The sequence below is a fragment of the Trachypithecus francoisi genome, unplaced genomic scaffold (genome assembly GCF_009764315.1).
Source record: "Trachypithecus francoisi isolate TF-2019V2 unplaced genomic scaffold, Tfra_2.0 Lachesis_group8, whole genome shotgun sequence".
NCBI lineage: Eukaryota > Metazoa > Chordata > Mammalia > Primates > Cercopithecidae > Trachypithecus > Trachypithecus francoisi.
Window position 1 is genome coordinate 53,335,536 of NW_022681473.1, and position 22,486 is coordinate 53,358,021.

General features: G+C 34.4%; 1 protein-coding gene across 4 annotated transcripts in view; it reads right to left on the minus strand.

Moving 5' to 3' along the window:
- Window positions 1-22,486, minus strand: part of USP47 (ubiquitin specific peptidase 47) — a 117,792-nt gene that overhangs the window by 77,123 nt on the left and 18,183 nt on the right. The window contains exons 2-3 of one of the 4 annotated variants that reach the window (XM_033205809.1): window positions 7,484-7,543; window positions 1,020-1,223 (exon numbers count right to left, since the gene is read on the minus strand). The exons of 1 other annotated variant lie outside the window; for it this stretch is intronic. In XM_033205809.1, coding sequence (XP_033061700.1) covers window positions 1,020-1,223; window positions 7,484-7,543 — 264 coding nt within the window. Of the gene's footprint in view, window positions 1-1,019; window positions 1,224-7,427; window positions 7,544-22,486 lie in introns of those variants that run through there. 2 more of the 4 variants (XM_033205812.1, XM_033205810.1) reach the window with 2 other exon arrangements.

Here is a 22,486-nt window from a genome sequence, read left to right on the forward strand (position 1 = left end):
TCCTTGGACTATGCAGCAGACAGCAGTGCCTATTTCCTGTCTGGGTGAAGAGTGGGCACTGTGACCAGAGAGGCAGTGCAGTGCTGTCTAACTAGGTACTGATCAACTCCTAACCCTAAAGAGTCAGAAACCAGTCAATCCCAGAACAAATTATAAACACATCACATCTAGCAGCATGTCCCACCCTTTTTCCACAACAACCAAGAACTGAATATGGTAAGTTCAATCAGCATCCACAGAGAAGTGAAGAGATTCTCAAATATAAAAATGAGCAGAAAGTAAGAATCACTAAATATTTAAAGAAATGCTACATCATGAAAGAGAGAAACTAAATATAATGGATAAAGGATAAACACTTAAGGAAACAGTTAATAGAACAGAAGACTAAAATTAGAAAGTATACCCTCAAAGAGATCTGACAAGACTGCAGTCGTTAAAAATGTTTTTAAGCTTGAGAGTCAAAAGTCAAAAGCTATACATGTCCATACAAAGAAAAATAAACATATAAAAAAAGTTGCCCAGAAATACACATAGACACACAAATAAAAAGAAATAAAAGTCAGCAAGATATAATCTTGGTTAACATTGGAATGTATGAGGCATATATGATTCCATTTTTCTTACTATGAATATTTTTTCTTCCTTTCCAAAAATCAGATCATAAAATATGATTTTACAATCTTTTACCATGGAAAAATATACGATGATCATCATTCTGCTCAGTAAATACAGACAATATTACTGAATATTTAGTTGAGACAATATTATGAGAGTCACCTTTCATGAATGAAAAAACTGACGAAATGATATTATGTAAACTTTAGGACAAGCAAATGTTAAATCCAGAATGGAGGCAAAGGAAGACGAAGGATCCAATTACTGAGCTGCACATAGGCTCTTACTGTAGTTGTTATACTTTTGTTTATGATTTAAAAAGAGTTCCAGGATTTAACATTATCATTAGTAGCAACAACAATGGCTATAATAACATTTTTAGAAGCTTAAGTCTAGGATTTTACCATATCAGCAGTATTGATTCCATTTCCCCACACCAAATCAAAGGTTCCATTTATGTAGCCTACTTTGTTGGCCACATCTTCAAAGAGCTTTCTGACTGGAGTAGATGCTGGTAAATTTAAAGTGATCCGTTCATTCACTGTCTTTGAATTAGTAGTATCTTGTATTATACATAAGACTCTAGGTTCTTCAGCAGCATTTTCTATCTGAAATTTTAAGAAAAATAGGACTTTATATATTATCTTCTAGGCAAAACAGAAGTATAATTAGCCATAAAATTTTATGATTAAATGTAAAAGACCTCACAAAATATTAAGTATTTTCTCTGTGCTATTTTCTCTGTTTTATTGTAGCCTGAAACACATTCTAGTGGATATGTCAAACATATAAGTACCATGTAAGTTTGTTTTGGAAACATCGGGGCATATTTCAGAATCAACAATCATTCTTGGAGACATTTGCTTTCACCTTTAAGATGTAAACCCATGGTCAATAAGCCATGAAGATAGTAATATTTAAGCAATTTTAAGTTAAAAATTATAAAATCTGATCCTTAAAAATGTGTCATTACCATGCTAGCCACAGTCAAACCAAGTATTTCTGGGTCTCCTAAAAAAACAATGGGAATTGTGCAAAAATGCAGTAAGGATTGTCTAAAGATTACAAAATCTATAACTAAGGGATACAGGCTACTACATCTCCTAATCTTTACGCTGCTGTACCCATAAGTCCAGATGTCCAAAAAGCTCCATTTATTAATGTGTTGGGAGCTGATAAGCTTATCCAAACAGATGAGCCAGGAGGAGCGGGAGGGAAAAACAAGGAAGCAGTTTCAATTACCAATACAGAAAGGAATTAGGGTCACGAATTCTCCTTCCTGCTTAAACTTTCTCAAATAAGCTATGCCCTCCCTCAAGCTGTTAAGGGACACCACTTTTCCACTTTCCACAGGGGTAAAACACTACATCAAAGATACTTTATTGGAAGAAATTCCTTTCCCTCCTGCTATAATGGCTATCTCAATGAATGGCACCATCATCTGCCTAGCTGCTGAAACCAAACAGCTGAACTGATCATCTTCCTCATCCTCCCCTCTTTACCTCACAGAGTCTCCAAATCCTGTCCATTCTACCTTTTGAATATCTCTTGAACTACCTCCTGCACTTTATTCCTGCCTGCAGCAGTAAGAATATCCTACAACAGAATTATGGAACAGCTTCCTAAGAAGTTTAACTTCTTCCAATCTTATATTCCTTTAACCCAGAATAGTATTTCTGATACACAAATCTGATTACGTAAATCTCTTGCTTTCCCTGAAAGTCAGGTGTGGCATTAAACTGGGAGATGTCTCACCATCTCCATAATGGGCTATTCAGAAATATGATCTTTACAAACTGGTGGTTTACACAAAAATTTATTTCTTCCTTAGTTTTTACAACACTATCAACCCCAACCTTTTGTTGCTTCTATATTATCCATTTTTAAATAAGAAAAATTGTAACTAGCTAGTACTGAAGATGGGATAGCCACAAAGTTTTTTGTTTGTTGAAGTAATACAATTATCATCTGTTTCTGTGACACACACTTTTGGGTTTGCAAGAGATCATTTAAAGTTATTCCAATTAGTTTAGAACAAAAGTAACTTGATATAAAAGTATAATATTTAAAATAAATTGGGTAGCACTACAATTCAGACACACTAAATATTTAATTACCAATAAGTTAGTTAAAAAATAAAAAGAAAATACATTTCTGTAAAATAAAAGAAACAAAAGAACATTATCAATATACATTTCAAAAAAGATAAAAAAGCCTTCACCTGTACATTTTAGATGTTATATTAACACATTTTATAGATCATTTTACACATTTTAACCCTAAACTAAAAAACATAGATCTTTTTAAAAATGCTGGTTTATGATGAAACAGTAAATAACAAAATAAATTTCAACTACAAAAGGTACACTTTTATAGATTCAATAGTATACTTCAGGGATAGCTCAGGTCTGAATGATTCAGTGTTCCTGGTATAAAATACTGTAGTAGCCAGATTTTAAAGCCTCAAATAGGCTGGAGTTGATGGTCAAAGGAAGACAACTCTAAGAATTTAGAAATCAAAAGTGCTATGATAGTAATCATACATAAGAATGGTGATGTGGCAACATCATATGGCCAGACACTAGCAGTTCCTGGTTCTTTCCCTAAATATGTGAATGCAGGGTCCAAGCACTCCAGATGCCTCTCCTTCTATGTGGGAAAATTATCCCTCAATAGAGTCCTATCTAAAGACTAAATGTATTATACAGATAAAAACAAAATTCTATCTCATGTGTGGCTTATATTCTTTTTAGTAATAGCCCTTCTTTTTTGTACATATACATAATTTTGCTTTTTAAAAAAATAGTAAGAGTATAAAGGAAAAAATTGAAATAATCTGTAACTCTATAACCCACAGATAACTATTAGCATGCTGGCATATATCCTTCCAAGTATCTTATCTGCAAACACACACATACACACACACACACACACACACACACAGAGAGAGAGAGAGAGAGAGAGGCTATGCATGCATGCTACATAATCACAAACACTGGATTAGAATACACATGCTGTTTTCTAACATCTTTCTTATATCATGCAATCTTTCCCTGTAAAGCTTTTCCTAACTCATCATTTTAACAGCTAGGTAGTATTTGTTAGTACATGGATTAATAATAATTTACTTAATAAATTCTATTTTATTGACTTAGACTTTATTATACTTTTACAAATAATTCTGTGACGAACACCTACATAAAACTTCATATACTTTGTTTCCTTAAACTCCTTATACATAGAATTTCTCAGCAAATTACATTTTCCTCTTGAATTCTGTTGTAGGATGATTTAAACAGATAAAAAGCTCTGCTCTTCTTTAAAGCTCTAAGCTAGCCACTGCTAAAGTCTACTTTACACTCAACTTTCTGGGCCCATTCTTATTTCACCTATACTTTAATCTATTATGTGGACTTCATCTGAATTTTAGAATCACCATTGCTAATAGTAATCATACTAAAGTAAAATTTCTCTCCTCCTTTCCCCTCTCCAATTTGGGAACTGAGAAGAAAACAATTTTTTTGTTGTTGCAATTTTAAAATACCACCAATAAGATGTGGCAACAGATTTTTTTTTAATAGCTTTTCAAGAGAAAAAAAAAACTATACATTATAAATTAAACATGCAAGAAACATTTCCAAAACATTTAAATGTAAAAAGTTTTTTTTGGAAATGGGAAATTAGGGCAGCTATCTTCTTAATTTCTTTGTGGCTCTAACCAAGACTGATCCTACTTATGCCCAAAGGTAAAACCAATTATGTCTTGAGATGAATTAAAAATAGCAAAAAATTCTTTGCCATTCTTTTTCCTTTTTCCTTTTCTCAAGAATCTGACCTGGCCACGTGACCATCTAAGACCAAAAGAATGTGATAGAAGTGACACTGTGTAACTTAAGGCAGGGCCTTAAGAAACCAGCAGTTTCTGCTTTTGTATTTCTTGGAACATTCCCTCTTATAATCCAGCCACCATGTAAGTAATCCAGTTACCCTGGATCAGCATACTGTGAGGAGGCCCTAACAATCCATATAGAGAGGAAGTGGCCACTTGGTGGAGACATTGAGGTGCCTGATGTATGAGAAAAGCCTTTTGGACATTCTATTCAATGGAATGGCTGCCATTCCATTTAATGACTGCCACCAACTTAATGGAGCCAAGTAATTCTAGATGATGCCACCTGGAGCAGAACCGAATAGTTGGTGAGCCCTGGCCCCAATCCCATCCTGCAGAAATCTGGACAAATAAACGAATTGCCCTATTAAGTCACTAAACTTTAGGGTCCACTGTTACATAGTAATATATAAAAAATAAACATACCTAAACACCTTCAAGCACATCCAAGTTCAAGTGGGGAAAGTATGATGATGGTGCTGGTAGGGAGGGAAGGGTACTACTTTTCATTTAAGTACTACATCCAACATTAAGAAAAGGCATCTAAGGATATATCATGATTGAGGGGAGGAAGCAAAAATTTTTAGTTGAAAGAGTTCTCTGACGAACCCGAGGTAAGAGAAAACAAGTGCAAAATTCTAGAAAAGCCTAAAACATGTTCCATTTAGAAAAACATGTAATGTAGTTTAGATGCGCTATTTGAAGAGCACAAAGTTTTCTACAAAGAAAATCTAGCCAAGTACAAAAAAAGGTATAAATCCTAAAGTTGAAACTACTTATTTTACAGACAACTCATAGCAATATTACACTTGTGAGACTGGGGGGAAAGTCAACAGCAGTTATAGTTACTCTATAGGCTAATAGAATGCTCAGTGTCTATGTTCATTGCAGAAACAAAGCTAGATTTCCTAGCAAAGTCTGAAGGAAAAAAACCTTTTTAAAAAAGTAAAAGGGGCCAGGAAAGGTAGATCACATCTGTAATCACTTTGGGAGGCCGAGGTGGGAGGATCACTTCAGGTCAGCAGTCCGAGATCAACCTGGCCAACAGGGCAAAATCCTGTATTATTTTGTATTAATAATACAAAATTTGCTGGGTGTGGTGGCACATGCCTGTAACCTCAGCTACTCAGAAGGCAGAAGCAGGAGAATCGCTTGAACCCGGGAGGTGGAGGTTGCAGTGAGCTGAGATTGTGCCACTGTGCTCCAGCCTGGGTGACAGTGAGACTCTGTCTCAAAGAAAAAAAAGTAGAAAGAATAAAATCATAGCCTTGTTTATAAAAGGTGAAACATACTGGGATAAAAAACACTGAAAACAGTTTTCTTCCAAAGATACAATTAACTGCTAGAAACATCTAGAAGTTGTTGGCATAGTTCTAAGACATTTTAGAGCCTGCTGAAGGGATCTTCGCCTCTTAAGTCATCTTGTCTCCTTTTCTTGACATTCCCAATAGTTTTAAGTTTAAATCTGAGTTCTCTGATAACATCATAATTTTTGTTTCAAAAAATACTTATGTGTTTCTTATTAAAGAACACAAACTGACATTTAAAATTGATGGTATATGTTCAGAATGGCATCAGCATATAGAATATAAGCTAATATCAAACAAAATTCAAAATTATCAAGATTTAAATATTTCTAAGAGAAAAAAATTAAGATAAGGTATTTTTAAATTATGAAGGTACCTCTTTACCTCTAAATTCAACCTATGCTCTCTAAGAGTTTCTTCCTTTCAATGTTATTGCAAAGAATAATATTTTGGTTACAAGTTTTACACACACACACACGCGCGCGTACAATAAGTCCATTTTCTCTCCCTTTTGGTACAGGAGCTGCCATAAGCTAAGTAATTAGGCCTTAGAGCACTACCCATCTGGGTATCCAGAGTTCAAGGTTAATGTACTGCCACAGATTTTAAAAGAGAATTGATGGTATGACTATTTTTGCTGGTTGAAACTTATAAAATGTATCAGCTGCCAGGCGTGGTGGCTCACACCTCAGCACTTTGGGAGGCCAAGGCGGGTGGATCACCTGAGGTCAGGAGTTCAAGACCAGCCTGGCCAACATGGCAAAACCCTGTCTCTACGAAAAATAAAAAAATTAGCTGGCATGGTGGTGCACACCTGTAATCCCAGCTACTCAGGAGGCTGAGGAAGGAGAATTGCTTGAACCCAGGAGGCAGAGGTTGCCATGAGCCGAGATCGCACCATTGCACTCCAGCCTGGGCAATAAGAGTGAAACTCCATCTCAAAAAAAAAAAAAAAAAAAAAAAAAAACTATCAGCTTCATTTAGACTCTGCATTTTTATTTTAACAAGTAACATTTCTAGGGCTATTAATGAAGGTCCTAACTTACATTTGAAAAAAGATATTTTATTTTTAAGATCCTCCCTTCACCCCACCTCAAAACCGCAGCCAACTCTGATGTTATCTACGTGATCTTTTTCTAAGTGGTCTCTTGCCACACTTGGGAAGGATAGGAGAGATTAAATGAGCAACTCCGGGGAAAAAAACAGAGCAAAGGGACTGAAGGAAAAATTAAGTATCAAGTAAAGATTATACCAGAATGTTACATCACATGGAAGTTTAAATCTGTAGTGCACACAGGCTCTCAGAAATTTAGTAGAATAGGATTTCTGGATTTTGACTTTGTAAATTTTTAAATGATTTAATTTCCTACATTATTAATATCTCAGAAAATAAATACATCTGGGAAAATAGGCAACTATCACACCCAACATCATAACAAAGGGTTCCTTAGTTTTTCCATCAGTTTTTTCTCCCTCATTCACTAGCTAAAAACAAGGTACTATCCGACACAAATTCATTTAAGGTGACTTTTTTATTATTAAAATTGGGTAGAAATAAAATAGCCAAACAAGCATAAAACATAAGACATGCCTTGATATTAAATAAAAATACTAACATGCTGTTATTTGCTCTGCTGATTATCACACTAAGGCAATTACATCAGCAGTCTACCTGTAAAAATTTCTTCTTCATTTCATCAAAGATATTTTGTCTGCATCTCCAAAACACATCCTATGGTATATAAGAACAAAATGAATTACAAATTATTTATATAAAATAAAGGGAAAAGACAGTGAAATGAGAACAATTAACCTAAAAACATTTTTGCAATAAAATATTAATTAAAGTATTAGTACATCATCTAGAATTTTATTCATGAACGTGCAAGGTTACTAAAAATCTATGATAAAGAGGTGATAAAGAATAAGATAAATATGGAAAATAGCCACATTTTAACAAAGAATGATAGCTTAAGAATTGTGTGTAAAACAAATGTTGTAAGTCACATAATATTTTGTGTCCGGTAAAGAAATTCTGCAGTTCTCTGCACTAAAGGAAACCAAAAGATCTCTTGATTTTGCTAGTCTCTAAATTTAAATTCTTCACATGATAGCTACTCTTAAAACAAGGCTGCTTAACAACATCCTTCACAACTATTTTATTTTAATATATATCTCCTTCTTATGAATTTAACAATTAAATTACAATTAATACAACAACATATAAAAGGAAATAAAAGTAACCTATAATCAAGAGATCATCTCTTGAAAAATCTTGATTTTACATCACTCTACACTTTTTCTGTACATATTTTGTTTTATTCTCCCTTCTTTACTTAATAAAAAGAAATCAACATATTCTTTTAAAAGGTGCTTTTACTTTGACAATAGAAATATATTTCTGTTATAATAGCAACATACAGTTTTCTGAAAAGCAACTCTAAAATAGCCACCATTGCTCTCATCTCATCTTCTCCATTCTATGCACATATTATATAGAGAGAGTACTTTTAACCAAATAGTACAATTTTATATACCAGTATTTGAAATCTACTTCTTGTCCCTCAATACTCACTTATTTTTCTGTGCCAAAACATTTAGTTTAAAAACTGCAGTGTTCCATTATATAGACAAACCATAATTTAATTAATCTGCTATTAATGGGCATTTAAGCACCTACAAATATTCACTACAGCATTGCTTGTTTGTATACTTTTTCCTTAAGATAATTTCTCAAAGAAATAATTACTAGATCAAAGTATACGTACTCATTTTTAGAATTTTTAATACACAGTGCCTTCAAAAAAAAAATTGTTGAACTGCAACTATCTTTCAACACTCTTCTCCCAACACTGTTCACCCTGCCCTCAAGGAGGTGACGTTGTGCAGTGGTAACTAAACTATAAACAGATCTAAACTATCAGGCATCCACTATCCTTCAGGGTCTTTATGTATCTGTACCATGTACCTGGAATACTTTTCCCTGGATGTCCTCACCTCCTTTGCTCAAGTATCACTGCTGTGGGACTTTAAAACATGTCCACAAATTCTTTGACTTGCCTCCCTACATAAAGTAGGAGTTTAACTTGCCTCCAGCAAAAGTAGGAGGCTAATTCCCTTTAATATAGACTAGACTTAGTGACTCCCTGTAATACACAGCATGATTTTCAAGGCTGGATTAGAAAAGGTGTAATAACTTCCTCCTGGCCCTCAGATCCTTATTGTTAGAACCCAGCCTCCATGCTGTGAGGAAGGAAGCCAAGCAGCCACTGGAAAGACTCTGTGTAGATGTTCCAGCCACATCCCAAATGAGATCTCAGCAGACAACCAGCATCAACCACCTGTATGTTGAGTGAGGAAGCTTTTAGACGATTCCAGCCCCCAGCCTTTCTTCTGCCCCCAGCTGATGTCTAGCAGAGCAGAAACAAGCTGTTTCAGCCTAACCTTACCCAAACTGCACATCTATGAGAAAAGTCACTAGATCTGGGGGCAGATTGTTATACAGCAAAACATAATCCGAATAGTTAATTTCTCAATCAAGTCCTTCTCTCACCATCTTATCTAACATTCCAGTCCTGTTGGTGCTCCTTATCTCCCAATGTATGAAACAATGATTTTCAAACACTGAACAAGAGGCAACACAGGTAATGATCCCTGTGAAAGCAGAAACAAAAATGGTGAGCCCCCTTCTAGGCTGCAGTGCAGGGAGGGAGAACGCAGGTGGAGTCCAGCAATCTCCCTGAGTTACAAGATAGAGTTGGGAGTTCAGGGGGTGGAAAGAGCTACAATTCGCAGGGCAGGATACAGGGCAGAAGAAAGCTGGACTCTGTGCAAGCTCCAAGAGACCTACAGTGCATCCCCCTAGAGTGTTCGGCTGATTTCTCATCAGCGTATGTGTGTAAAGAGAGTGCCTCAGGCAAGGGAAAGAACCACAGGAAAGAATTCCTGGTTCTTTCCTGTTCCCACCAATCAGAATTTTTTTTTTTGAGAGAGTCTCGCTCTGTTGCCAGGCTGGAGTGCAGTGGTGCGATCTCTGCTCACTGCAACCTCTGCCTCCTGGGTTCAAGCAATTCTCCTGCCTCAGCCTCCCATGCAGCTGGGACTACAGGCATGCGCCACCACGCCCAGTTAATTTTTGCATTTTGTAGTAGAGATGTGGTTTCACCATGTTGGCCAGGATGGTCTCAATCTCTTGACCTCATGATCTGTTCTGCCTCAGCCTCCCAAAGTGCTGAGATTACATGCATGCGCCACTGCACTCAGCCGCCCACCAACCAGAATTTTTAAAATCTCATAATACACAGGGCATCAGATAAGGGTACTCAAAAGGGTACTGTCTTAGTACTGGGACCAAATTAGACCTAATCTAAACACTACTCTGGTTCAACCTTAGAAAGCTTAAAAGCAAAACTCAAAAGGATCAAACTGTTTACAAATGAACCATCTGCATCTAAGAACAAAACTCAAGAATATTTGCGGGAATAAAAAACATCCAGGACCCATCAAGGTAAAATTCTCAATGTTTGTCATCCCATTGGAAATAAACAAACATGCAAAGAAGCAGGAAACTATGACCCACATGAAGAGAAAAAAAATCAGTATCTAAGATAACAAATAACATGGATGGTATTAACAAATGTAAGCACTGATGAAGATGAATGAATGAATGCTTAAGACACAGCACAAGAAACTATTAAAATTAAAACAAAGAGAGGAAAAAGAATGAAAAGAGAAAGAACAGAAAAGCAGGATAATTTTCTTACCAGAAACCATGGAGGCCAGAAGGAAGTGGCACAGTATTTTTCAGGTGCTTACAGAAAATAACCGTCAAACCAGAATCCAATAACCAGCAGAAATGCCCTTCAAAAACGACCCAGGAATTGCTTTAATAATCAAGTGGAACTCAAGACATTCTCAGATGAAGGAAAACTCAAAGAATTTGCATCCAGTGGAACTACCCTACAGGAAGGAATAGCTAAAGACAGTTCTTTAAACAAAAGAGAAATCATCAAAGAAACCTTAGAACATCAGTAAAAAAGAATACAGAAAGCAAAAATACAGCTAAATGTAATACATTTTCCTTCTCCTCTTGAGTTTTTGTTAGACTTGACAGTTGAGGAAAAAACTAAAACATTGTCTAATGTGGTTACAAGTCAGGCAAATATTTAACACAATTATAAATAGAGTAGGGTAAAAATACATAAAGGGAGATAAGGTTTCTACATTTCACTTGAACTACTAAAATAACACCAGTAGACTGTGATAAGTTGGTATACGTTACGTCATACCTAAAGAAGCCATCAAGAAAGCTATACTAAGGGAAACAAGAAAAATACTACAAATTACTCAAAATAGAATTAGACAAATGTTCAAATAACCCACAGGAAAACAAGAAAAAGACAACAGAAAGAAAAAAAAAGAAACAGAAAACAAAAAAATAAAATGTCACACTTAAGTTCTAATATATTAATCATTACATCAAATATAAATGATCTAAATACACCAATTACCAGCACAGAAATTGTTTTGGCTCACAGTTTTGGAGACTAGGAAATCCAACATCAAGATGCCAGCATCTGGCAAGCGCTTTCCTGCTACATCGTAACTTGATGAAAGGCATCACATGGTGCAAGAGCAAAAAGAGGGTGAAAGAGAGGGTGAACTCACTCCCATGATAATGAACGCACTCCTGTCCATTCATGAGGGCAGAGCTCTTATGATCTAAATACCTCTTAAAGGTATTTGACATCTCTCAATACTATCATAATAGAAACTAGATTTCCACATGAATTTTGAAGATGACAAATACTCAAACCATAGCAAAGTTTGATGCAAATCCTATCAAAATCCCAGCAAGACTTTTTGAAAATTTTGATGATTATCCTGAAACTTACAGGGAAAGGCAAAGGAATTAGAATAACTAAAAGGATATTAAAAAAGAATAAAGTGAGAGGTCTCAGTTTACCTGACTTTAAGATTTAATATACACCAACAGTAATCAAGACTATATAGTATTAGTAGAGAGATAAACAGATCAATGTCACAATAGAGACCTACACAAATATGCACAACTGATTTTGCCTAGGTACAAAAGCAACTCAATGGAAGAAAAATAATCTTTCCAAAAATGATGCTAGAACATTTCATTTAGACATCCAGAAGCAAAAAAAAAAAATCTCAACCTAACTCTCCATCTTATATTTAAATTAACATAAATGTGGACCACAAATATAAATGGAAAACATAAAACTATAAAACCTTTAGGAAAACACATAGGAGAAAATGTTCTCCGAATACAGGCTCGGCAGAATCCTTAGCCTTGACACCAAAATCATAATCCATAAAAGGAAAAATTGATAAATAAGACTTCATTAAAATTTAAAATGTCTACTATACAAAGATTATCTTAAGGATTAAAGTTACAGACTGGGAGAAAATATTTCAAACCACATAATCAACGAAGGATTAGTATGTAGAATATATAAAGAACTCTGAAAACCTACAGTAAAAAAGCAAACAATCCAATTAGAACATAGACAAAAATCATGAAAAGACATTTCAATGAAGAGTATAAACAGATGCAAATAAGCACATAAAAAGATGTACAACATCCTAACCATTAGATAAACGCAAATTAATACCACAATGAAATATTACCACATAGTTTTCAGAATGGTTAAAATAAAAAAAAAAACTATATATACAACTACCATACAACTTAGAAATTGCACTTTTCAACATTTATCACAGATGAAATAATTACATTCACACAAAAACAAATACAGGAATGCTTATGGCAGCTTTACTCACAATAGCCCAAAACTGCAAACCCAGATGTTTTTCATCAACTAAATGGTTAAACAGATTACAGTACATCCATACCATGGAAAACTACTAAGCAATAAATAGGAACCAACTATTGATACATGTAACAACCTGAATAAACTTCCAGAGAATTATACTAAATTTTAAAAAACCAACCCCCAAAGACTCTACAATCTATGATTTCATTTTTACAACACTCTTAACCAAGTATAGAAATGGAGAAGAGATTAGTGATTGCCAGGGATTAAAGAGGGAATAGGGAGTGAAATGGAAGTGAGTGTAGTTACAAAGGGCAACATGAGGGATCCTTGTGGTGAAGAAAATGTTCCATATCTTGACTCTATCACTGTCAATATCTTGGTTCTGATACTGTATTATAGTTCCATAAGGTGTTACCATTAGCGTAGATTGAGTGAAGAATACATGAGATATCTCTGTTTTATTTCTCCAAACTACAAGTAAATGTACAATTATCTCAAATGGAAAGTTAGTTAAAACATTGTCTATTCCACTATTTTTCAACCTCTCCTTTCTGGAAACTGAAAGAGGACTGCCTGTTTAAAACCTTGGAGCTGATGGGAGGAGGGTACTCCTGAGAATGTGCAACCCCATGCTGGTCTTCACGCTGATTTGCAGCCCCAATTCACACCATCTGGTGGTAAAAAAAAACTCCAAGCCAATAATTGCTTTGAAAATGGTTCTAAAATAGAGATATTCCCAGGCACCTGGCAGAAACAATCATAAATTCTTCCTGGAAGGAATCACATATATTCCAAAGTGCAACTAATATCCACAAAAATTATTTTCATAAGAAAAATGAACAGCTCACATTTTTAAAAAACCACTGTGTGCATACGTAAACATGATACCATTTAAAGAGAGTCAGCTAAGAATAAAATACAGTAGATGGCATCCACAAAAACTTCAATACTGAAACTACCAGTTACATTATAAAATAAATGTTTAACATGCTTCAAGAAATAAAAAAGTGGGTTCAAAATTGAGTCTGAGCAGAATTCCTAGAAAATAATAGAAATTAAAAACACAAAATTTAACAGCATATTTTAAATATATGAAAGAATAATTAATGAACTCTATGTAAGAGAACTAAAGACATTTTCTAAACTTCTAGTGACACAGAGATGTAAAACATTAGAGCATTAAGAGACATGAAGGATAGAGTAAGAAGACCTAATATCTATCCTGAAGAGAGAGAATGAAAGCAGAGGGGATATTTAAATAAATAATGGCTTAGAACCCTTCAGGAACCAATGAAAGACACCAATCCATAGAGTTAAGAATCTCAACACATCTCAAGCAGAGTAAATAAAGGAAGAAGAATTTCTATGTAGTCAGAGAGGGCCAGGCACAGTGGCTCACGCCTGTAATCCCAACACTTTGAAAGGCCCGGGTGGGCGGATCACCTGAGGTCAGGAGTTCAAGACCAGCATGGCCAACATGGTGAAACCCCATCTCTACCAAAAATATAAAATTAGCTGGGCGTGGTGGCACACACCTGTAATCCCAACTACTTGGGAGGCTGAGGCAGGAGAATCACTTGAACCCTGGAGACAGAGGTTGCAGTGAGCCAAGATGGCACCACTGTACTCCAGCCTGGGCAACAGAGTGAAACTTCATCTCAAAAAATAAAAGCAAAAATTAAAAATTAAAAAAAAAATGCAGTCAGAGAGAAACAACAGATTACCTTAAAAGAAACAACTAGACTAATGCCTAATTTGTCAATAGGAAAAAATGTGGGTCATAAGACTGGAGCATGATACTTTCATTGTTGTGAGAGAAAATAACTGTTATCCCAGAAAGCTACAAACAGCAAAAATATCTATCAGGAATGCAAAAACAGAGATTTCTGTCACCAATAGATTATCATTAAAGAAACTCCTTAAAAAATGTATTATAGGAAAAAAGAAAGTGACCCCAGAAGGAAGGTGATGAATCCTGACCTAGCCACCCAGCCTGATGACAGTGAAGCATGCCTGATTTCTATTAAATTACCATAGTGCCATCTTCATCTAGTACCATAATCATGTTCATCACCATGACAACTTTCTAGAAGAACCAACACCAACTCAGGGGAACACAATGCCTAAACAATTAGCTCATATATGCCATCTAATCAGGCACAGACAGACTTTGCCTATCTGATATGAAACAAATTGTTCATGGGTTTCAGCTCTAAAAAAACCTATCACTTTCCCTCTCCTGAGCCTTGAGTCTTATCCTGACCACCAACCCTTTGTTATTGGATCTAGTTCCCAGCTTAATAGTAAAATTGTTACTCAGTGTTCAATCTTTGGTCACGAAGCTTTTATTTTCTCTTTAACAAAGGAGATAGGAGAGAAATGAATAGCTACAAAGATTAACTCAAAACAGATAAAGACCTATATGTAAGAGCTAAAACTATAAAAACTCTTAGAAGAAAACAAAGGGGAAAAGTTTCATGACACTGGATTTGGCAATGATTTCTTGGACATGATACCAAGACACAGGCAGCAAAAGAAAAATAAATAACTTGGACTTCATCAAAATCAAAACTTTTATACATCAAAGGGCAGTATCAGAGTAAAAAGACAACTCAGAATGGGAGAAAAAATTTGCAAACCATGTATCTTATAAGAGATTAATATCCCAAATATACAAAGAATTCTTATAACCTAACAACAGGAAAACCTGATTAAAAAATGGACAAAAAACTTAAACATTTCTCCAAATATGTAAAAACAGCCAACAAGCACATAAAAACATGGTCAACATCAGCAATCATCAGGGAAATGCAAATCAGAAATCACAAAGAGTAACAACTTTACAGTCATTACAGGATGGCCACTGAAATGAAAAAGAGAGAGATAAGGAAAATAAATAACAAGTGTTGGTAAGGATATGGGGAAACTGGAACTCTGGTAGGAATGTAAAATGGCGCGGCCACTGTGGAAAACAGTTGGGTGGTTACTCACAAAATTAAACATAGTATTACCATAAGATTCAGCAGTGTTTCAACAAGCAATTACTAACATACATGAAACGCCTGAAAAAAACAGAAAGTCTCAGCAAATAAATAACAGATAAAACTGAAATGAAAACTAATTAGGTGGGCTCAATAGCAGAATGAAGATGACAAAACAATCAGTGAACTGAAGATAAAAATAATGGAAATTACCCAGTTTGAACAATAAAGAAAAAAAAAAACAGACCCTAAAACAATGATCAGTGGCAAGCACCTGCATGACTATAACAAAATATCTAACATGTCATTCAAATCCGGGAAGAAAAGGAGAAAGAGGGCAGGTTTAAAAAGTACTCAAAGAAACAACTGCCGAAAACTTCCCAAATCTGGCAAAAGACATTAACCTACATACTCAAGAAGCTGACCAAACCCCAAATAAGGTAAACCTAAAGAAATCCATCTCAAGATGTATCATAATCAAATCCTTTAAGAACTAAAGACAGAGAAAGATTTTTTTCAAGTATTTAGGGAAAAACCCATCTTAACTATAAGGGTAAAACAATTCAAATGACAGCAGATTTCTCTGATCTCATCACAACAGAGGCAGAAGGAAGTGGCACAACACTTCAAGGGCTGAAAGAAGAGCTGTCAACCCAGAATTACATATCCAGTGAAAATATCCTTCAGGAATCACAGAGAAATCAAGACATTCTCAGATGAAGAAAAACGAAGAGATTTGATGCCAGCAGACCTAACCTAAAAGAAAATGGTTACGAAAGTTATCTAAATAGATATAAAAATGCTAAAAATCTACTTTACATTTAAAAAATATGATTATTATATTCTATGATAATGTATAAATATGATATACACACATACACAGTTTCAAAAAGGAATGAAATCGTGATACAATTCCACAACACGAAAAAACCTAAGGACATGCTAAGTGAAATAAGCCAGTCACAAAAGGACAAATACTATATGAGATACCTACACTAGTCAAATTCATAGAGATAGAAAGTAGAATGGTGGTTGCCAGAAGTTAGGGGCAGGGAGGAATGGCAAGTTGTTTAATAGGTACACGGCTTCAGTTTTGTAAGATGAAAAGAGTTCTGTGGATAGATGATGGTGATGGTAGTACAACAATAAGAATGTACTTAGTACCACAGAACTGTACATACTTAAAGATGGTTAAGATGGTAAATGTTATGTTATGTGTATTTTACAATTTTAAAAAAATAAATTTTTAAAAAATAAATAGCTTAACTCCATAAATTTGTGGAAGAAGCAAAACTGCCAGCAGACTAGGTTTCCAACATGTCTACATTACAAACACATACTATATATAGGCATATTATAAATACGTATAAATATATAGAAGCATAAATTCCTACATTTTTCTTATATAAAAAAATTTTAACTGTTTATTAAAGAAATTAATATAATTTGAGTGGATATATACATACATATATGGAGAGAAATAGATATAAAATAAATACAGGTCTTACTCATATATGTGTTTGTGTGCATATTTTCTAGCTCCTTCCACTGAAAGGACTAGAAGCAATGATATCACTATAACAGTAGTACAATTAGAACCCAGATCTCAATTTCTAAGTATCATTCTTCAGAAAAAGAACCTAGAGGTCTTTGCAGAAATGGCTAATCTTAGAATTGGGGCTGAGAAATTACAAGAATTTGGGATATCCTGTACAGCCAGAAAATAAGCTCTCGAAGAATGGTGTGTGTGTGTTAAGAGGTCATAAAAAATCAGGTGAAAGGGTTCTCACTGGCCAAATGTGGAAAAATTTAAACATTAAAATAAATAAATGATTTATTCAATGTAAAAGTTAACGTTAAAAAGATAGTTACACAGCATAAGAAATAATCAAATAACAAAGAATGTATTTGTAGGTATTCTGAAAATTTAAATAAACATGTCCTATTTGCTAAATAATACTAAAATACTGACAGTGGACAGTAAAGATTAAAGAACAGTTATAATTGGCTTACTACTCAAGGATCCCTTCAAAAAATTTACTTTCAGTATTAAAATTCACTTTGCTTACTTAAAATCTAAAATGTTAGCTATAGAAGGTAAGTGGCAGAAAGCTATGTTCTTAAATTAAATATGACAATTCTGATCTTATTTTTTAAAAATCTGACTTTTTACTCAGTGTATTTCGATTTAGGAATAAATGTAAATAAAAGAAAACTAAAAGTAAAAACATTATCAAATTTGACATTAATCAAATTATAATTTTTTAGCGTTTTCTCAATTTCTAAGTTTTTGAGCATCAAATTGCTTTTCTATTTTTGTGATTTCATGTTTTGAATGCTTCCATTTTAAAGTGAATGAAAACTAAAGCTAAAGTATGTTATGAAAATATACCACATTTCCCATGACTCATCAATTTAAAAATCAAATCACAACATTTCTAAATAATCAAGACTTTCTAATAAACATCTCTAAAAATCACTATAATCAGAAAATAATGCAAACTATACTAACATAAAAATTCAAGACTTTCTTAGTATCCACTTTATCTTCAACTCCATTCCCACTAGTATCCCTCTACAATTTCCCCTAAATGGTTCAGTCTTCTTAGCTCTAAGTGGGTGGGAGGTGGGTAGATGATGAGAGATTACTTAAAGGGTACAATATATGTTACTCAGGCAATGGATACCCTAAAATACCTGCCTTCAACACTACACAATCTATGCACGTAACAAAATTACACTTGTAGACTGGGTGTGGTGGCTCATGCCTGTAATCTCAATAATCTGGGAGGCCAAGGTGGGAGGATCACTTGAGCCCAGGAGTTCGAGATCAGCCTGGTCAACATGGCGAGACCCTATCTCTAATAAAGAAAAAAAAATTATACTTGTAGCCCATACATTTATACAAATTAAAAAAAGAGAAGAGTCTTCTTAGCCTTAGCTTTTCTACCACTGTCAAATTATATCCAGAATATCTAGCTGTAGGTTCAAATTTCTCAAAAAATTTTATTTTCTTTAGGATTTATATCAGTTTTTCTAAAAATGTGTAATTTATTTCCTCTTGCTTATATACTCAAGGAAAACAAACATGTCAAAGGATGTGAGGAGACTTGTCAGGAATACACAAACACTTCAGAAAATCATAAAGACACAACAAGAACATGAAAAAAACCCACAATGTATATAAGAAGATAAGTAGATTCTTATGCACAATTCTGCTTAGCTAAGAAATGAAAACAGCTATTTTACAATGTTTACTAGTAAAAACCACAGAATTAGAAAATCTACGTTCTACACAGAATTCTGTAAGCAAAATATATTCACTCAGAAAAATAATTTCATAATGTGTTATAGCTGAAGTTTTTGGAAGCATAAAGTGTGCTTTAAAAACTTCTAATTTCTAGAAACTCATTTTGAAACAAAAAATTTTGTAATCTCATTTTAAATTGTGAATTTTTTAGTGCAATAAGGGCTTTTACTACTTAAATGAAGTTTGATGATAATCACGCTCTGTTTTAATTTGCTTCCTAAATTCAAACCCTCCTATGTGTGTTTTCCTCAAAAAAAAAAAAGACTTTGTACCTGTTCTAAAAGCCTAAAGCAGTAAAGAAATTATAAGTAGATTTGCTTTATTATTCTAGTTAAATACAAATTCTGTGATAAAGTAATCTGTTTTAGCACGTGTTGCTCAATGTATCATGGTATGAATTTTCTGAATTTAAATTAATCAACATGTTATAAATTACATGTCACTATATGACATTTGTTTCTAAATTATATACTATAAAAACACTCAAGTAATAAAACATAACTAGGCTGACTTGGATAAAGTATACTTTTAAAATTTTGAAAAAATACTTATTTTCATACCTGCCCACTGTGCTCTAGTCTTAGGGTGTCCCTCAGGTAAATGCATTCCATTTTATTATAAAACAGTCATGAAATAAGCTCCCAGAACCCCACAGTATTAAAATTAGAAAATAAATACAACTCTTTTGATCCTATGTAACTTATTTTTAGTTGTTGCAACAAATTACATCAAGTACTCATTCAATTAACAGGAAACTAAAAATGCAAAGTTTCAGAACTTAAAAAGAATAGTTTACAATCCATTTAACTATGATTGACCTATTTTGACAATTAAAAACCAACCAACCAGATGACTCATCACACTCAACATAGAACTGTATTCAAAGTTGGATGGGGCCGAGTGTGGTGGCCCACACCTGTAATCCCAGCACTTTGGGAGGCCAAGGCAGCCGAATCACCTGAGGTCAGGAGTTCGAGACCACCCTAGCCAACATGGTGCAACCCCATCTCTACTAAAAAATACAAAAATTAGCTGGGCGTGGTAGCACATGTCTGTAATTCTAGCTACTCAGGAGGCTGGGGCAGGAGAACCGCTTGAATCTGGGAGGCGGAGGCTGCAGTGAGCAGAGATCCTGTCACCATACTCCAGCTTAGGTGACAAAGCGGGACTCCATCTCAAAAAATAGATAAGATAAAATAAAATAAAATAAAGTAAAATAAAATAAAGTTGGATGGACCTTTGAACATCAGATGAGGCTCCTTATTTTACAGATGAAGAAAAAGAAACTGGGAAACCTTAAGTGACTTACCCAACATCACATTTGAACACGGGTCTTTCTAAATAACAGAGGCCTTCTGATGACTGTAAAATGCTGACATGTTTGTAGCATTAAAATTGTGATGTATTACTTTTCCTCTCACTTTTATCCTAATATTCTTCCCACTCTGCCTTGCTTCTTTTAATAATAGAATTGGCCATGGGTAACTCACTAATAATATACTGTAGGTATCTAAACTTAGAAACCAAAACTATTCTCAGGAGGCGAAATAAAACATCCTTTACTATTTCTGTTATCTTTACTTTTGATTACAGCTAAGATTTCCTCTGTGAGTAGGCTGTTGTTGAGAAGCAGTGACTCAGCTTGTGAAATTACTGACTTGTTTATAGGTTATGAACATTCTACTCATTATTACTAAATCAAGGAAGCTTGTTTATATTATCTGTTACCATGCATTTTATTTAAAAGCATGGATAATTCTTAAGAATATTAAATTCTTTTAATACTTTAAACATGAAATTATACATCTAAAAAAATGTTAACGCTACTTAACACTTTTTAAAGATTGTTTATTTCCTATTAGAGTGACCTATGGTACAAGAACAATGGACTGCAGAGTCAAAAGATCTAGACTAGACTCCTTAAGTCAAAGTGGCTACTTTTCATCTAGCTGTGTAATCCTACACAAATCATTTAACTTATCTCTCACTCTCAGGGTCCTAAAAGTAAATATACCCTCTGCTCAGTGGTAGGCTGGGCAGGAGAATCACTTGAACCCGGGAAGCGGAGGTTGTGGTAAGCACAGATTGCACCATTGCACTCCAGCCTGGGCAACAAGAGCGAAACTCTGTATCAAAAATAAATAAATAAAAAAATAAGAAAAGAAAAGAAAACAAAATATATCCTCCACTCAGGTTTTCCTTTTTTTTTTTTTCCCCTTCCTTCGACCAGGTTGGAGTGCAGTGGCATGATCTTGGCTCACTGCAGCCTACACCTCCGGGTTCAAGCAATTCTCCTGTCTCAGCCTCCCAAGTAGCTGGAACTACAGGCATGTGCTACCATTCCCAGCTAATTTTTGTATTTTTAGTAGAGATGGGATTTTGCCATGTTGGCCAAGCTGGTCTCGAACTTCTGACCTCAAATGATTTGCCTGCCTCGGCCTCCCAAAGTGCTTGGATTACAGGTGTGAGCCACGGTGCCCGGCCATCCACATAGTTTTTCTATCGAAGGGGAGAACTTCTTGAAAATGCTCTATAAATTATAGTAACACCATACAAAAATAAGGTATTATTATTGAACTATCAGTTACTACCCTTAAAATATATTTAAGAAATATGCAATTCTTGTATATAATGAAATTTATATACTAAAATTTCAATATTTAAATTTTCAAATGATTATATTTTGGGGATGCATGTAAGAGGAACTTCATCAGATGAGGAACATCTGCAAAGATCTTTTGTTTTCTGACCAGCCTTCTCACAAGGTTTCAAAACCTGCATGGAAAGAAAAACTATGTAGATACAGAATTTAGAGACAAACCTTATACCTTATGTGGTCTTACTCATTCATTTAACAAATGAAAGAATAAAACAAAGACCAGAAAGGTTAAGCAACGAAGGTAAAATCAAACCACTGAGTTTTCTGATTCCCAAACTACTGTCCTTTCCACCAAGTCAGTTACTATGTAAACCCCTTTCTCAAAGAACCTACCAAAATTATAACTAACATCATGTTAACATTATTATCAGTTTTCCCTATATAAATCACAAACTCTTTGATGATACTCTTTTTACTCCTCTCCCTCCTATCAGTACCTAGCAAAACCTTAAACATGTAATACATAAAGGACGCTGCATTAAGCTTAAGAAAAACCAGTATCAAGTACATGAAAAGATGCTCTATGTTATCAGTCATTAGGAAAATGCAAACTAAAAGCACAGATACCACCACTACACACTTATTAAAAGGGTTAAAAAATAATAATAAACTTAAAAAAAAACCTGACATTGCCAAGTAATAACAAAGATGCAGAACAACCAGAATTCTCATACATTGCTGTCTAGAATGCACAAACGTTACAGCCATTTCAGAAAAGAGTTTGGCAGTTTTTTACAAAGTTAAACATACACTTACCATATGAAGACATATGTCCACCCAAAAATTTGTATATAAATATTTATAGTAGCTTTATTCAGAATCAACAAAAACTGGAAACAACCCAAATGTTTATCAGCTGGTAAATGGATAAACAAATTGTGGCATTCAGCAAAAAAAAGGAATAGACTACTGATAGAAG